General features: G+C 42.6%; 1 protein-coding gene across 1 annotated transcript in view; it reads right to left on the reverse strand.

The window, feature by feature from the left end:
* Positions 1-18322, reverse strand: part of TPH2 (tryptophan hydroxylase 2) — a 77493-nt gene extending 59171 nt beyond the window's left edge. The window contains exons 1-5 of the mRNA XM_030554095.1: positions 18119-18322; positions 12947-13099; positions 11109-11292; positions 10909-11009; positions 3150-3217 (exon numbers count right to left, since the gene is read on the reverse strand). Of these exons, the coding sequence (XP_030409955.1) occupies positions 3150-3217; positions 10909-11009; positions 11109-11292; positions 12947-13099; positions 18119-18223 (611 nt within the window). The 5' untranslated portion in view covers positions 18224-18322. The remainder of the gene's footprint in view (positions 1-3149; positions 3218-10908; positions 11010-11108; positions 11293-12946; positions 13100-18118) is intronic.
* Positions 18323-18732: the final 410 nt, after the last annotated feature.

Here is an 18732-nt window from a genome sequence, read left to right on the forward strand (position 1 = left end):
AGTAACATACCTGACACAGAAAAAGCATGAGCCAAATATCTAGCACCCTAGGAAATTCCCCGAAAGGACTGCTTAAGTTTAGGCCTAGAATGGTCTCATTAGCTTCCAATACCAGAAAATGGGGAGAGGAAACTTCACCAAAATATGAGGAAGCAAGAGAGAAGTGAAAGGGAATATGCTACATTTTTAACTGATCTGGAACAAAACAGAATGAGGCATATATATAAAACTGTGGGCTAAATCCTGACTGAGTTTAATAGTAAACTCCCATTGACTTCAACAGAAGCAGGCCTGAGCCTTTTGTATGAGAACCTTTCTTTGTGAGCAATGGGAGCAGAATCTGGCCCTAGGGAACTTTTGTTTAAAAAAAAAAAAAACACCACCACAACAACCAGGATTCCACTGGTTATCATCAACTACAGGATATTATAAAAGGGCCCAACTCATGTGCACTGGTTGTATATTGGTATAATTCCATTGACTTCACTGTAATTTGCACTGAAGTAACTTTGAGCAGGCTCAACGTATTCTTTGCCCCAACTACTTGACTTTAACCTGTGAAAACTTTGTACTAAACTACTGCAACTGATGTTTGCATGCACCTGCTAAGCCCGATCTATCATTTTCTGCATTTTATGCAGGGGTAAAATAGGTCTTACAAGATTAGCTTTGAATTTGGCTGTTTCCCACACTGCAAGCAAACAAATGCATTACTGTAGAACTGTTACATGGCGAATAGCTGAAGCATCCTTCTTGGAGGACCAAATAAATCATCTTGCCATTGCAGGATTTAAGATATTTCTAATGTCCCTATTTATGTGCTATCTATGGCTGGAATCAATGATCTAGGCATTTTTCCTCACAAACATTTTATGATTCTGTCTCCTGTACCTCAGGAATGTTCTCTCAGCTGTGAGAGAACAGGGTAACACTTCTAACAGCTTGGTTTAATCCTAGGTAGTGACATAGGCACTCCAGTGAGCGTGTATCTATGGGCAATGGTCAGCCTGTTTAGGCTTGCTGGTTCCTCAGACACTTACAGATTCCTGTGAGTATAAGTTTTGAAATGGCTTGTTTTCCTTCTTCGTACCATTGATTTTAATGTTTTTCCTTACTTCTGTGGATTAAATTATTTGCTTTTCCCTTTCACAGTTCTGATAAGAAACTCAGAGATTTAATACTACCCTCCGATGGGATTCCTGCTGCCTCTTCGATAATTCTCACATACTCTTATTCTTTTCTAGAAGTTCTTTTCCCAATCAGCTGCCTCAAACCTCATCCTGTCTTTTAAAATTAATTTGTAACTGACCATTTCCCCACTTTTGCTCTATGTTCTGGCCTTATAAGTTGGTTCTCTTTTTCTCTCTCTCTCTGTGGAGCTGGCACATAACTATCACTCTACCCCCACATATACCTCTTCTGTTTTCCTCTACCTCATACCTTGAGGCCTCATTTTTTCCCATACATCAGACTGGCTGGCACTCATTCATTGGTTAGAGGTGCAATGTAAGGCTTTTCTTTCTCTTTCCCTTTGCCCAAGGACTGCGTGTGCCATCTCTGCAGCCTCTCCTGCTACCAGCTATGCCTATTGCCAGCTCACAGAGATTTCCTTTAGTTCAAGTGCTAGGCAGTGTTTTGGGAAATAAGTATCCTTAGGTCTAGAATCAGCATTCTACTCCCAGCTCAGCAGACGTGAGTGTGATTTATTTTGTAACTGTGAGGGTTGTAGGATTTGAACTCTTGTGAATCCCAGGTAAAAGGGAATACAGCAGGTTGAAACATGTGATTTCCCTTCCACAGGACATTCCAACTGTTCAAAAAAGTTTGCATTCTGAATCAGAACGAACACACGAAATTTCAAAGTTCCCGGAGAAGAAATACTAAAAATATTTCATTTCAGAAAAAAATCAAAGCCTTTTCATTTGATTTTTGCTAAACAAAAACAGAGCAGACAGTGGTCCTGACTCAGATACTCCTTGCATTGCCACCAACTCCTCAGGGAACAGCCAGGGCACTCCCTAAGTTTACATGAATTCTCCACTGTGGAGCAGGGAGTCTATAAACCAGGGGTGGGGGATCTTTTTTCTATCAAGGGCCCTTGACCCACAGAAAAAAAAATCAGGCAGGGGCCACACACAGTCCCACAGGGGGAGAGCGTGAAGGCTCAGGGCTTCCCCCCACAGCGGGAGCAGGTGCTTGTGGCTCCAGTCCCATGGATTGGGGGGGTGGGAACATGGAGGCTCAGAGCTTTCGGCCCACGGTGTGGAGACTTGCCACAGGCTGGACGTTCCCCATCCCTGCTATAAACCCTGAGAGCCTCAACAACTTCCTGGGTTGCCAAGATCCTGGCTGGGAATGTAGAAGCCTGAGATCCCCATTTTAAGCCTGCCTGCCTCAGAGCGCTGAAGGCTTCCAGCGTCTGCAGCTCTGAGGCAGCCCCACCATGCTGACTGCTTCAGAGTCAAGGACAACAGGACTTCCAGGCTCCTAGCAGTTCTGGGAGTCCCATCTGGAACCTCCTGCTGGGAGCCTCAGGGCTTCCAAACTTCCTGCCATGCCTACTTCTGCCCGGGGGAGAAGTTCATAGAAATCTAAATGTTTCCATGAAACATTTCATTTTGAACAATTTAGCTTTTTTTGATGAAAAAATACTTTGGGAATTTTCTGACTATCTGCTCTAATAATGCAAACACTTTGCATGATGCTGCCCTCTGGTGGCTGTTCCGGAGGGAGAAAAGGGTTTCCAGTTGTAGTGGGGGAATTCTTCTTTGGCTCAAGTGCTAGAGGTCTGTGTTCTGGAGTTAAAAGACCACGGTTCTAGGCCAATTATAGGAGGTGTCTGTGTTCATGGCACATGGATTAATTTCATTATAGGATATGCAAACATTTGTAAAATAGCTCCTTACATTAAACTAGCCAGGAATATAATGGTGAAATGTAGCACTTAGCCTCTAAACACCCCACTTGCTTAGAATTATACTGAAAATTATAGGATTTCAAGCTTTGGGTTTGTCATCTGTAACATATGCTAAACTTGTCAAAGTTGAATGGCTCACTTGTCTTTTCCAAAACTTCATGCTAACAGAATTTAGTGGAGTGGAATTTTTTTCTAATATAGCAGCACAGAAAAGAAATATACCAGTACTTACTATTTATAACTCATGGCAACATCCACAAAATACTTTCTTCTTTGTCGATATACATTGTCCTTAAATCCCTTAAGAAAGTAAGACAAGATTAATTTATAGCAAAGACAAAGAAAATCAGCTGTAAGAATTTTAAAATAAATCATTCAAGTGTTTACTTAGTGTTTAATTATATTGTTTTCTGATTAACAGCATCTATTTTAATGTGGAGAAAAATAAACTAGTGTCACACTTCCTCCAAAAGGAACATTTCCAGGAGAGGTGCTGTGCACTAGTGTCATCATACAGCCAAAAATATTAAGTATGGGAAAACTGGTTATGACTCAACTTCAGCCCACCCAAACACCTCCATGACCTGACTGGAGTCTCCCAAGCAGGCAAAAATCTGGATGCTAGGCTCATGCATCACAGTTCTTTCACGGCTTGAAAATTGAAGCGTCTCAGAATTCATGAAGAGTTTGTTTTGAAGATACTACTGCGATGGCCACCATCTTGGCTATCACGCTGGCAACTGAACAAAAAGCCTCCAGAGCTAAAGCATGAGCTGCTACAGCTTGAGCTAAAGTCCTGTAACTGGTTTCAGAGTAGCAGCCATGTTAGTCTATATCCACAAAAAGAACAGGAGTACTTGTGGCACCTTAGAGACTAACAAATTTATTTGAGCATAAGCTTCATCGGATGCATGCAGTGGAAAATACAGTAGGAAGAGATTATATATGCACACACACACACACACACACACACACACACACACACACACACACACAGAGAACATGAAACAATGGGTGTTACCATACCCACTCTAATGAGAGTGATCAGATACTTGGTGAGCTATTACCAGTAGGAGAGAAAAAAAATTGTAGTGGTAAAAATCGTGGTAAAAAGTTTCTCTCTCTCCTGCTGGTAATAGCTCACCTTAACTGATCACTCTCATTAGAGTGGGTATAGTAACATCCATTGTTTCATGTTCTCTCTGTCTGTATATATATATATATATATATATATATATCTTCCTACTGTATTTTCCACTGCATGCATCCAATGAAGTGGGCTGTAGCCCACGAAAGCTTATGCTCAAATAAATTTGTTAGTACTCCAGGCCTGTAACTGTGGCTGTAATGGACTTATTGGACTTATTGGACTTATTTTCTTTGAGGATCAGCCACAGAGGGAGGTATGTGTAATGTAAACATGTGTAGGCTATACTACTTTCCATTACTCTAAACCATATGCAACATCTCTTCTTTATATACAAAACACTCAGACACACTTCAGTTTTCAGGCTACGTAGTAAGTGTCAATTTCAAGGGCAAGATTGGAGCGGGTTTAAATTTAATTTCAAATAGGCATACCAGCCCAGAAACTATAATTGTACTCGCCCCACTCAACTGAGCAGTAGTGTAACCAGAAAAAATACCACTCTCCCCCATCACTAGGCATGGACAAAAAACACAAAAACAGTAGGAAAATGGCTGTTGGTCCACATAGCTTCAATTCATAGATTTCATAGCCAGAGGGACTATTTGTGATCATCTAGTCTGACCTCCTGTATAGCACAGGCTAGAGAACTTCCCTAAAACACTTTTAGAAAAACCTCCAATCTTGATTTTAAAATGGTCAGTGATGCAGAATCCCACTTGACCCTTGGTAAATTGTTCCAATGGTTAATTATCTTCACTAAAAAAAAATTACACCTTATTTCTAGTCTGAATTTGTCTAGCTTCAACTTTCAGTCATTGGATCATGTTGTAACTTTCTCTGCTAGACTGAAGAGCCCATTATTGAACATTTGTTCCCGTATAGGTAGTTATTGATTGTACTCAGGTCACCTCTGGCCTCCCCTTTGTTAAGCTAAATAGATTGAGCTCTTTGAGTCTATCACTATCAGACGTGCTTTTTAATCCTTTAGATCAATCTCATGGCTCTTCTCTGAACCCTCTCCAGTTTATCAATGTCCTTCTTGAAGTATCCTTCTGATACTTCTTGAATTGTGGACACCAAAACTGGACACAGTATTCCAGCAGTAGTTGCTCCAGTTCCAAATATGGAGGTAAAAGAACCTCTCTACTCCTACTCAGGATTCCCCTGTTTATGCATACCAGGATCACATTAGCTCTTTTGGCCACAGCATCACACTGGGAGCTCATGATCAGCTGAATACCTATCATGATCCCCACATCTTTTTCAGAGTCACTGATTCCCAGGATAGAGTTCCCCCTACTGCAAGTATGGCCTATATTCTTTGTTCCTAGATGCATAAAAAATACATATTAAAATGCATATTGTTTGCTTGCCTAAGCTTCCAGAAAATTTTGGGTTTGTAACTATCATGGGGCTCCCAGCTGCAGCTAGTGCACTCACAGTGGCAAGAAGCAGCCACTATAAAGAGCATGAATGCACACGTGTGTGTACTCCTGTTCTTTTTGTGGATATAGACTAACATGGCTGCTACTCTGAAACCAGTTACAGGACTTTAGCTCAAGCTGTAGCAGCTCTAGGGGATGTAGGAGAGAAATCAAAAGGGATTGTGAAAACATTCAAGCCTCCTACTCTCAAGCACAGCCCGAGACAGCAGAGGCCTTGCAACATCATTCAGATGTTTGAAGGACACATTTTGCCTTTGTTCCACTGGCATGACTTATCTAGCGTACATCTAGAGAGAAAGAACATAAGAACATGGGTAAGGAATGGTGTCCCTAACTTCTGTTTGTCACAGGGTGGAGAAGAATAGCAGGAGAGAGATCACTTATTATATGGAAAATTATGGAAAAGGTTTCATACAGGCCTAAAGTTGTTGATCCTTACTGGAGTTACCTTGACTGTTTAAAAGCTTTATGAAGCAAGTGCTGAGTTAATAAGTTGCAGACTTTGGATCAATGGTTAGGGGGATACCTTTTCCCTCTTTTAAGAGAGGCAAATGGTTTTGTAGGCCCAGGTAGCAAGGGACAGATGGCAGTTTGTTGTGACTCAAGAGTGTGCCACATGTAACAAAATTCTGTTTCTGTTTACTGGTTAACAGGACTGGTCCTAGAGCTCAGAGGATATTTCTACACTGGGGTGGGGAACCTACAGCCCACAAGCTGGATCCGGCCTGCAGCAAGTCTCCATGCCATGGGCCAGAAGTCCCAAGGCTTGGCGCCCTCTATGGGGCTTGAGCCACAAGCACCAGCTTACCCCACTGGAGGGGGAAGCTAGGGTTTCCAGGCCATGAAAAGTCCAGTTGGCTCTGCGCAGCTCCCGCAAGCAGCTGGCACGTCCCTGCGGCCTCTAGGCACAGGTGCGATCAGGGAACCGCGGCAAATGGGAGCTGCAAGGGCAGCACCTGTGGGTGCAGGCAGTGTGCACAGTGCAGAGCCCCCTCGCCACACCTCTGCCTAGGGGCTGCAGGGACATGTTGGCCGCTTCCGGGAGCAGCGCTAAGCCAAGGCAAGCAGGGAGCCTGCCTCAGCCATGCTGAACTGCTGACTGGGAGCTGCCTGAGGTAAGCGCCACCCAACCGGAGCCCGCACCCTGAACCCCCTGACCCAGGTCAGAACCCCCTTCCACACCTCAACTCCCTCCAAGAGCCCTCACCCCTCCTGCAACCCAACCCCTTGCCTCAGCTCTGAACTTCCTCCTGGAGTCTGCACCCTGCACCCCAACACCCTGTCCTGAGCCCCAGTCCTGAGCCTGCTCCCACATTCCAAACCCCTTAGCCCCAGCCCAGAGCCCCCTCCTGCACCCCAACTCCCTCATCCCCAGCCCCACCCCAGAGCCCACTGTGATGTGTCATTCCATATTCTTTATGAAAATATGCTTTTATGGTTTGACATAACTACGATATACTTTATGCAAGATGTCTCGTGAGATATCATTGGAAAGGTTGTGATTTACTGAATGCAATTATCCTATTTGTATGCATGTATCATTTCTGTATCTGAAATTAGGAATATTGACTATGTACCTATATTTTAACTATGTTACTTTCTGTGATGCCCCCTGCTAACGCTTCAGGTACAACAATGAAAAATCCCGACAGTGCTGATGGCCCATCAGCAAGAGACGATGGACTGTAAAAGAGATTAGTCTTCCTGTGAATGTGTGGGTCTGCCTGTGAAGAATGGCTCCAGGGGCCCTACAGAGGCATGTGACCAAGTCACCTGATAGTGGAACCCATCTTGAATTCTGTACTTTTCCACAAGAAGCTGGGGTGAGGGTCAAACTAGAAAACAAAGGACTCCCGCCTTATGCAAATCCTATTTAAGGGTGGAGAGTGAGGTAATCCAGGTCATCACTTCTCCCCTGGTACTGCACCCAAGATGACTGTTGGAAACAACTAAGACTGAACTGAGGGAAAGAACTGGACCCAGGCTGGAAGGGCACCTGGCCTGTGACAAAAATTATTAGAAACACATTTAGGGTGAGAATTTACATGTAACCAGTTTCTTTAGTGTATTAAGCTTAGTTTGCATGCTGTTTTATTTTCTTAGTAATCTGCCTTGTTCTGTCCACTACCTCCTTAGCTACTTAAAATACACCTGTTATAGTTAATAAATTTATTTCTGGTTTACAAGATAACCCAATTTATGTGATTTCTAACTTGGGGGGGGGCATACCCTCCTCCACATTGAGAGAAGAGACAGATTTCATATAATTTTGGATTTGTACTCCAAGGGGGGGGAACCTCTGCATGCTGTGGCAAGGCCCTTAAGCTGAGCCTTCTCAGAGCGGATCTCTGTCTCTCTGTGCAGTTGGCTGGGGCCCTGCCTGTATGCTTGGCTGGGGAGCCTAGCCCAGCAAGACCAGCTAAAAGGGGGCCCAGGCTGGCAGAATAATCTGCCTCAGTGGCATCCCAGCATGAGATGACATCACAGGGAGTCCAACCTGTCACACCCACATCCCCAGCTGAAGCCCTCACCCCTACTCCCTGCCCAAGAGCCCCCTCCCAAACCCTGAACCCACTTCTGCCCCCACCCTGGAGCCTAGGGGAAGACCTGAGCTTCTCCCTCCCCTCCCAGGGTTGTGTGTGGCCTGAGACTGCTTTTTCTGTGGGTCAATGGCCCCTGCTAGAAAAAAGGTTCCCCATCCCTGGTCTACATGACAGTGTAAGTTTAGTGGTAGTAGAATTTGAATGAGCAGATCCAGGGTTTATGGGGCATGTGCAGAAATTTAATTGACTCTCCCGCTCCTCCCAGCTCTGGTAAAAGCTCACTCTTCCCTCCCTGCCTCTCTTCCCCCTGCCCTGGTTCCTACTCTAGCAGGAACTTACTTTTCCCTCCCTCCCCCGCATTCCAGTAGGAGCTCGTTCTCCTCCCCAGGTGGCAGGGAGAGTGAGCTCTCCTAGCCGTGGCCCCAGGGCTGGAGGAGTTCTATGCCCCCAACAATTATTGGTAAGGCCCATGCCTCTACTTGACCCACCCCATTCTGCAGACCCCTACTGGGTTTGTGAACCTAGTGCTTGAGTGCCTACATTTATTTGTAACCCCAGGTTAAGAATTTTTTAATCCCAGTCTGGGGCTCCAGCATCTACATTGCATTAGGCAGGTCCAAGTCCCACTACCCATAGACAAGACTTGCCAGTGCTCTCCCAAAATGTGGCCGGTTCTACCCCTTTGTTCATGGTGCAGTGTGGGAAAACTTGACTGTCCACTGAACTTGACTATCAGAGGACAAAGAAAGTCAGTCCATTGGATTGTGGGATACTTTTGGTGGACTCCCATGCATGAGTCCAGGGGGCGAGCCCAGTGCCTTGACTTGACTCGACTCAGGCTCAAACCCTCCACTCCCATGTGGTCCTGGGACACTAGGTCCAAGTGCTGGGTGAGTAAGACAGAAGTGGGATTAGACTTGAGCCTGAGTTCAAACCCTGGTCTTACTGCAGTGTAGACATACCCACGGTGGCCTTGTGCTGCCCCTGCATAGGGGTAATTCTCTATGGCCCTTTATGACTTCTGCATATCCCCTATACACTCCAGAGAGGGGTCAGAGAAGGGACCAGAAATAGTCTATTGGTGTCCAACAGTAGGTTTTTTTCCATTTCTAAGTCCTAGCTTTCTGCGTAGGATCACAAATGTGGTGTAAATTATACCCGAGTTTTCTAAAGTGTAACACATGCTCTGCTTTCATGTCATGCAAATGTTTTTTTCATGATCTATAAAACTAAGGTGATCTGCAGAAACCTGCCTTATATATTCAGTGTAGACACCAGCTCAAAATATAAAACAATATTAAGCTGATGATTGTGATGGGCCACGTGAGGCTAAAATGTTTCTGTTTGAAGCAAAGTTACTATTAGTGGCTGAAAGTATGCTGCAGATTTGAGAGTTTCCAAAGATGCAGACTTTTATCCTCATCCATGATAAAGAAGTGCACAGAATGACTCAGGATTTTAGGGTGTGCACCCCCTTGGGGAATGATCCAATACAGCAGCCTTCAGCTATTGCAAACTACATAAATGTAAATTAAACCAGGTGTAAAGGGTTCCTAGGGACTGATACAGAAGCCAGTGGTCAGCAAGGCACAGGGAAGCTCTAGTAATGCCTGACCATTCCTCAGCCTCGTCCACAACATAGGTATTAGAGAGGGGCTGACACAGCAGTTGATGTGCTGGCTCTAGACCCTTATAAGATCTCCTAACTAAGGTGATCCTCCCTACCATATAGGGCCACTTCGCACCACAGCACAAAGCAAAGCAGCCTCAATACAGGGGAGAATCCACGACAAGTCGATAACATGACTCTGAACTACTGGTAGTAACCTGTGAAACAGTAATTTTTCCAATGAGTGTTATATCTTACAGAATGTTTACCACCACCCGCCCCCAGTTACTAAATTCAAATGCTCTATATAGCCCCTCTCCCCATTCTGAAAACCAAAATAGAAGCAAGCCATCCAAAACAGTTGTGGAAAGTTTTTGATTGTTTCCATTCACTTTGATGATTGCCCCTCTATTAGAGCAGCAAAAATGCAGGTAATATAAACAGAGGAGTTTCTTCTAGCAGCTTATCATTATAGTTCATTCTTAAGGTCTCTTAGGTTAGACATATGCTGAAGAAAACCATGACTGAATGAAAACAAATAATTACTAAGGACTATGAGTTCTTAGCTTTAGATTTGGAATATCTAGACATTACCAAGGTACGAAACAGGGACTTCTACACTGGCACTGATTTCAGAAAGCAAAGTAAGAAACGTATCCATGAACTGTATTCATACTGAGATTGGAGTGTATTGTGCTATTGTACCTTGTAACTATCCACTAGTTTGAGGGCGACCATTCTTTCAAATGCTTTGTTCTCCTACACCCACATTAAATAAAAATTCATATCAATGTCCATATTCTTTGATTTGTGGCAGAACCTGGGTTTACAATAACCCAAACTGTTTAGAATATTAAAGTTTTTATCCTGCATCTATTTTAAAAAACAAACGCAGTGTATAAATGGGGATCAAAAGTGATTTTGGAGTGCCTCAGTTTTTGAGTCTCCCAACTTAAGAAACTGAATGAATGCATTCAATGACACCCTTTAAAGGGACCTGATTTTCATAAAGCGCTGGTCACTCACCTACTGAAAATTAGGTCCCTTTAAGGTGCCAAAAAAAAGAGGCCCCCAATATTGCTAATCAATTTTGAAAATCTTTGCCATAGTGCTTATAACTCGACTGATTAAACAATATGAATAATTATCTATAAAATTATTTTTAAATTCTATTGTGGATAACAAATTGCTCTGCAACTAGGATTTAAAATCCAAATAAGATAATGACTTTATTTCATGCTTACTGGGTGATCTGCATCCAGCTCAGAGCCATACATTAGAACTCTCTGTGAACATTTGTCTAATTCAGCAATCTTCCTGGGGAACCAAGGGACACAATCAAGTTCTGTGGAAGACAGAGTGGAAATTGAAAATATTAGAGAGGGTAAGACTGGTGTGGTTCCTAAATGAACTGTTTACTAATTTCTAAATAAAGCAGCTTTACCGTCTTCATCGGTCCAGATGTTTTCTGGTGGATTAAGAGTTACGATGTTAGTCTGAAACTTTAGCGACTGAATTAGTTCATTAAATTCTTTCTTACTGCAGTCACAGTCCACGAAAATTTCTACCTCTGAATTCCTCCTCTTGGATTTTCTTGATTCAATGTGAACCATACTCACATGCTTCTCCTGTGGGAAGATGAAACATTGGACATTGTTTAAGTATAAACAAAATTTATTTCGAAAACAAAATTGGTAGCATGAATTTCTGTTAAATATATTTTTAAAGTAATAGAAGTTTACATTCAAAATACTCAGCCTACAACTAAAAGCATAGTACTGTCAAAGAAAAAAGTTAAAGAAAAAATACTGCTAGCCTAAGGTAAAAATTGTTCTCTCTCATTAGCTGGCTATGATAACTATAATATTCACAGGAGATTTCAATGTGATTTACCAAGACCATCTTGTACAAGGGATATTATGTTTGTTTTAAAAATGATAATACAATGCTACACTGATATCAAAGTTAGATATAAAATATTCAGTGCATTGTCAGTGTTAATTTCAGTATATTTTAGTTTTTCCAACTAAGAACACAATTGGTACAAGAAACTGCATTTATTCAATCTCTCTCTTGACAAGCTAAGAGAACATTTATTTTGTGATAATTTCTCATCTATCTTTCTTGTACTAATTATGAATGACCTGGATTAAGAGTAACAAAATGAAAGTCCAGACCAACTGATTGTCTAGAATAATGACCCTGGCAAGATCTACAACCCTCAGTGAATATGGGTGTCAAAATGGCTTAATCATTAATGATGTCTTTCCGTGATAGAACTCTCCCACCACAGCTGCTGATCTACAAATGAGTGTCAAGAGGAGATTGCAAAGCATTCATAATGATTTCTACTTTTGCATGCACGAGACACAAACCTGTCAACTAATCCATTACTTTTGACTTCCTTCCTCCTCACCCATTAAAGGATGCCAAATCTGAAGAGATCTAGGCTGCTATCTACACTTGGTCCCTACATGGTATGTATTTTCATTCTACATAAAATTCACCCCAGGGTAAAGGGCCAAGCACAAGTTTCTGCCAATCCCTGTGCACCTTCAGGGGCTTAAATGGTATACAATTTTTCCTCTGGCCTCCTACACAAAGGTATGTTTCAACCTTGGTTAATACATTTGATCTAATACTTATGTTCACAATAAAAGACGTTTCCACCCTGATTACTTGTTATAAACTCAATAAGATATTTCAGTACATGTATTCTGGTATTGAATGCATATCTAGTTGTATTAGGGGCGTTTCCCCTGGCACATCACAGCCTCACTCCTGTAACTGATAGCGTCTGGACAGCCTGCTGTGCTAGCACTCTGCCCATATGCAATCAACTGTATCAGGGCCTTAATGTGTATTAAGGCTTCATAATTCCCATTTTACTGCCTAAGACCCTGATCCAACAACACACATAAGCACATGCTTGACTTTAAGGACATGAACAGTCCTTCTGGAGTCAACACCCACATTAGAGTCAATGAGATGACTCGTGCTTAAAAAACTTAAGCTCAAGCTTTAGTGCTTTGCTGGATCGGGGCCTTTGACAGCTAGAACTTTAAGCACATGAGCAGTCCATTCACTTAATGGGGACTACATATGTGCCCAAAGTCACACACATGCTTAAATACTTTGCTGGATTGGTTAGTAATCAAATGGAAAAAGTGTTATTGCACATGCTGCTTTGACTTCAGCGGAGCTACACCAGTTTACAGCAGCTGACAATTGATCGAGATGTCCCTAACCATTCCAATAATTAGAATGATTTGTAATATTTACCTGGAAGAGTCTGAGAGCTTTCACTAATCCACCAACTTCATTTTGCAAGGAAAATACTACAGCTGTCTTTCCTCTTTCAGAAACTGATTCACTTTTGCCATTTCCTTTACTCCCTTTCTTCTCATCATTTTTACCAGAACTGGCTCTGTTTGGCTGCAAGAAAGTAGATACAAAATACAATAGTTTCCAATGCGTATTTCTGAAAAATATCAAATATTCCTTTCACACAGACAGCTTTTGTCAGAAAACACCTGAATTAAAGTGATCCAGACTATAAAAAAGGGTAAGCAGCATATTCAAAGTCAGAAAAGGTAACAGGCAAATATCAGAGACATAAGAGACCAATACAGAAATAGGACACAAATCATGACACCATTAAAGCAGTGTTATAGGTAATAAACAAAGACTGGATGGAACAATTCCTCATCTGGCTAAATTGTTGTAGCTCTGACTGCAATGGAGCTGTGCCGATTGACACCAGCTGATGATCTGGTTCAGAATTTTGAAATCATTTGAATTGTCCGTAAAAGCCACAAGCAGAAACTTCATATTCTCCGTTGCACTAGATTTAATATTGCCACCTATTTTTCATTGCTCCTAATGAACTAAAAGCTATTCTCTTCCTTTTTAATTTGTATAATCAGTGATGTTTAAGCTCTGTCTATCATAGAAGAAATCGGAATTAACTGAACCTCTTAAAAAAATTAATCCAACTAAGTCTCACCTCCTGAGAACAGTCCATTTATCCCAAAGGAGCATTTCCTTTTTTTAGTTTTACACTGTTGAGCTTCCTACACCTGTAAGATTCTCTTTGCACTGAATTTCCTTCTAAATTTTCCAATAGTACAATATCCACAGCTTAAAGTCTTTTTGAGATGCCTCTAAATAGTCCATCTAAATCAAGAGCTTTAGTAATACTAGCCAAGATTCTCAAAAGTGACTAGCACTGGGTGTCGTGCTTGAGATACCTGAATGCAGACAGATCTTCAGAGGGCATATGTTCTGCACTTTATGAAAAATCAGACCCCTTTAAAAGTGTTTCAGATGTTTGCAACCAAAAAACATGACTATCTTGGCCACAGTGTTCATTTCAGATTTTATTGTTCATTGGTAAATTCTGTTCTTGAGATAAAAACAATGAACCAGCGATTTGGGGAAGGGGGAGCCAACAATACTGGAGGGCAACTAACAAGGTCTGAAACATTTAAAGCCATGTTCAAACTCTTCAAAAAAAAAAAAAAACAACAAAAACAACCAAAAAACAAAAAAACTCTATTTTTAAGAATTGGTGGGAACCCTGAGGCAGATCACCTCCTTGTTTCCATCAGATCCTCCAGTGGAGCTATGCCAATTTACTCCAATTGAGGATTTACCCTGAGTCCCAAACACAGTGTTCAAAAGCAGATTTAATAAGATTGGTCCTCATTGACCAGGCACAGTATTTAAAACTTATTTTATGCTAAATCCTTTTAAAATTGGATCAGATCCTTTCTAAAATAAATCTCCATTACTGACAACAAGGACTAATCTGTAATTGACATAGTTTCAGTACAGACAGTTCAGTGCAGCTAGACTAACCAAGCTGAACTGATTTAAGTTTTACCCCCAGGCTAGTTCATACTAGCAATGTCCTAAACCATTTAAGTTACAATATCTTCTGGGTAAGTAGCCTGCAATTCCCAGAAGCTAGGCATTCTGGAATATGTCACACAGCCACCATAAATGATGGGAAGGTAGAGAGATGACAACTGACATGCAGGGCCGGCTCTAGTCATTTCGCAGCCCCAAGCACGGCGGCACGCCATGGGGGGCGCTCTGCCACTCGCCGGTCCCGCGGCTCCGGTGGATCTCCCGCAGGCGTGCCTGCGGATCCTCCACCGGAGCTGCGGGACCAGCGGACCCTCCACAGGCACGACTGCGGGAGCTCCACTGGAGCCGCCTGCCACCCTCCTGGCAACCAGCAGAGCGCCCCCCGTGGCATGCAGCCTCAAGCACGCACTTGGCGCACGGGGGCCTGGAGCCAGCCCTGCTGACATGTTTCAGCTTCTCTGAGTCCACACTGGCACTAAAGCAGTACAAGCTGAACCAGATAAACTTTAACTGGTTACAAAACCAATTAAAAACTGTAGCCTATTCTAACCATTTATTAGAGTTTTTGTAAATCATCTGGGGTGTTTTTGTCTGTGTGGACACAGACATCCTAGAGCAGTGATGAGCAACCTGCGACCTGCCAGGGCAATCCACTGGTGGGCTGCCAGACAGTTTGTTTACATTTGCACGTCTGACTGCAGCTCCCAATGGCCATGGTTCACTGCTCCCGGCCAATGGGAGCTGTGGGCAGCAATGCAAACGTAAACAAATAGTCTGGCAGCCTGCCAGCAGATTACAGACTGCAGGTTGCCCATCACTGCCCTAGCGGCTTTAACCAATTTAATTTCTCTAGTGATGACTTTGAGTGTTAGCAACAAGTGCAGGGGCACCAGTGCTGCGTGCAGTTTAGCAAGAAACTAGGCTCGCACACGGTTTTTTTTGGCCAGTCAACACTTATTTGAATCCAGTTTATCTAGAGCTTGTAGAAAGGGCCAAGTGGTTCAATAGCCATGTGTGGGCCTAGTTCCCTATTTTATGCTCAAACTTTAAAAAAAAAAAAAAAACAGTTTTAAACAATGTCTGGCTCCATATTGGGCGATAGGATTGTCTGAAATCAATCCAGCTGGAACTATGTTTAGATTGTGTCTACACTTAATGGTTAAAACAGTTTTATAACATGATTAAAATTCAAGTGTAGACAGGGTCTGCATGAGTTTGTACCTATGAAATGGATCACCCCATTGTCTTTAGCTAGCAAGCCTCTTTTAGGCCCTGATTCAGGAAAGCATACAAGTGCATAGTTAACTTGTAAGGCTCCAATTCAGGAGCACATATTTCATGTTTGTTTTTAATCTTTTTTGTTATACTTAAACATTTTTTTCCAATTATTATTTGGGAGATAACTTATATGTCAAGCATGAGGCCTACATGTGCTTTGACAAAAATGCTATTTCTAATTTTGCAGTCTATTTTGTGTCCATTTTTAGAAGGAAAATGCAGAGAAGCAGGTTAATTAACTTCCCAATCCTGAAAGGTGCTCAGCACCTATTGATGTCAGTGGGAAATGATGGTACTCAGCACTTCACAAGATTGAGCTCCATGAGTTCCTGTAATTGTATCAAATGGATAATACCTGAAGTGTCTGCTGAAAGCCACCATTCAGCCTGTGAAAACTAGATGAGCATCATAGAAGAAGCTGAGATACTGTGAGAATTTAACCTGCATTGCTAATAAGGTTACTACTATATGTGATTAAATAATGACTTGTAGATGTTTTTTTCCTAATGATGATGCCATATTATTATTAGGAGCAAGTGTAAATATTCAAGAAATCATAGAGTTAAAGCAGAATCCTAGTGAAGAGAGAAACACTAAAACGTCTTATATGGGCAATAGAACAGATTACTCCATTTAGTCCATTTCCCAGTGATATCAATAATGCCAATAAAACAGGTAGAGATGAGTAAACACTTAAATATTCATATGATAGTAGCACAAAGAGGAGTATTTCGTCTTTACTATAAAGACAATGGGTCAAATTCACAGCTGGTGTAAAATGGCATAACTCCAGTGAATCCAATAAAGCTATGCTGATTTACACTAATTGAGGGTCTGACCTCAAATTTTCCACAGGAGATACATTTTACAACTGTAAATATACAACTCTCTCTCTCTGTTTTACTATTAGTTATTCGAGTGTCAAAGTAGATTAATATGTATGAAGTATGTTAGCATTGTAAATACAAAAATATACAGATAACGTGTTTACAATCGTGAAGCGGTTGGTGTAACAACGCTTTGAAAATACCAAAGTATCTGCTGGGTCTCCAGATCGTATTACAAAGATTAGTTTGCATCTTTCGATAGTATTTTTACCTGAGGAGACATTTTTAGCTACATGTTTTTCTATATGCTATTGTATCTCTGCCAGTTGAGGAATCAAAACTCTAATATTTCAAAGCCAAATATGCACACTCTATTAAAATGCTGGACTCACCAATTCAGTGTAAATGTTTCTCAAAATAATTGGTCCCAAAGGTACAACTGGCACTGTAACGATAGACTGTGCTGTCCATGGAGCATCAATTGCAAGATCAGGGTCTATACAATGACTTAGGTATTTTCCTCTTATTGACTCTGATTCAACCAAACACTTAAGCACATGTCTAACTCTGAGAGTGCAAGTTAGTCCAAGTGACTCTGCTGGGACCGCTTACACGGTTAACATTAGGCACACAATTACTAACTAGCTGAATGGAGATCAAACTCATTTACTGTTGATTTTAAGAGTACTAAATATGGCGATTCGCTCTGATATTGCCTGTAGAGTTTAATAGGCTTTTTGCTATATTTTATCTGAAGACACGATACAAAACTACTAGTAGTGATTAGGACTAGAAGGAATTGATCAAACCTAGTTACAAATAAACTGAATGTCATTCGATATTTTTAATTATTATTAAAACGCAAGACCAATATGTAGCTTTCAGGGTGTCCCCGCGATCTGTAAACTATTTCTAGCATTAGCTAGTCGAATAAAAATGACTTATTTAGAAGAATCTAAGAATAATATTATCTGCTTTGCCTCTATAGTTGTGCTTGTTATTTTCCTTGCATGCTTGTTTTCTTTATTGTTTTTGCTGCTATCACCAAATGTCTTTTAATTGCTATTAATTGCTATTCTTAAATATTGAAACAAAGATTACAACAATTTTCTTTTCAAGAGTTCTCAGTAACTTCTGTTGCTTGCTTTGGAAACCACGTACTAAAAACGGGCAGAACCTTTGATGCTACTTTTTGCATTTAAAAAGCCCTAAAATACGGAGCACATGCCTGCCCACCAGCTGAGCACAAAACACATCCCAAGAGAGACGCGATGTTGTTGGTTTCCCCCTGTATATCTCTAGAACATCACTGGATGAGATAGATGTTTACGCTCGGTAAGCACCGCGTGGGAATACGTACATACTTCAAACAGCAATGGAGAGAGTTTGGGCGCACAATGTATGTTAATCAGAGTCACTCGTTATCAAGCACACGAATGCTCTGGGCGGCAGCAGCGTGACAGCCCGCGGTACTTACGGTCAGGTTGCCGAGTCCTTGGTGTTCCCCGGGCACGGCTGAGTCGAGGGAGAGCCCTCTCCTGGCCCAGTATTTACTGGAGAACATCATCATTGCGGGCTGCATGGGGACCCGGGTGTAGTTTTCTTCCGCCACAGCAGAGGGAACCGGCTACAGGCAGCGCGCTATGAGCTCTGCTCTGCCCAGGCGGCGGCGGCTTTTATGCGCCTGGCAGGCCGGGCAGCTGATGCAAGCTGATAGGGGGGCTCCTGTGTGGCCGGTGGCGGCGGGCGGATGCCGGCGCGGGTTCCCTGGGGCGGGAGCTGCTTCGCTCACGCGCTGGCTGCGCTGCCCCAGCCCGGAGGAGCGGCCGGCAGGAGCCCAGCAGGGGAGCGGCTGGGTTAGGTTTTTAGACCGATCCTGGGGGGTGGCTTCACCTGCGGGCAAAGGAGCCCCAGCAATGCCCGAGCCGGCGTGACTGCCGGGCCGAGCCTGGTGAATGTCCCACTTGTGCCAGGAACCCCCGCCCCAGCCCGGGAGCTAATGGGGCTGTTTGTGGTGTGGAAACGTCCCGCAGCTGCTCACATCTGTGCTGATGCCCGGGGAAGCTGTGGAAGGAGCCCAGCCCCCTCGCC

The sequence above is a fragment of the Gopherus evgoodei genome, chromosome 1 (assembly GCF_007399415.2).
Source record: "Gopherus evgoodei ecotype Sinaloan lineage chromosome 1, rGopEvg1_v1.p, whole genome shotgun sequence".
In the NCBI taxonomy this organism is placed as follows: Eukaryota; Metazoa; Chordata; order Testudines; family Testudinidae; genus Gopherus; species Gopherus evgoodei.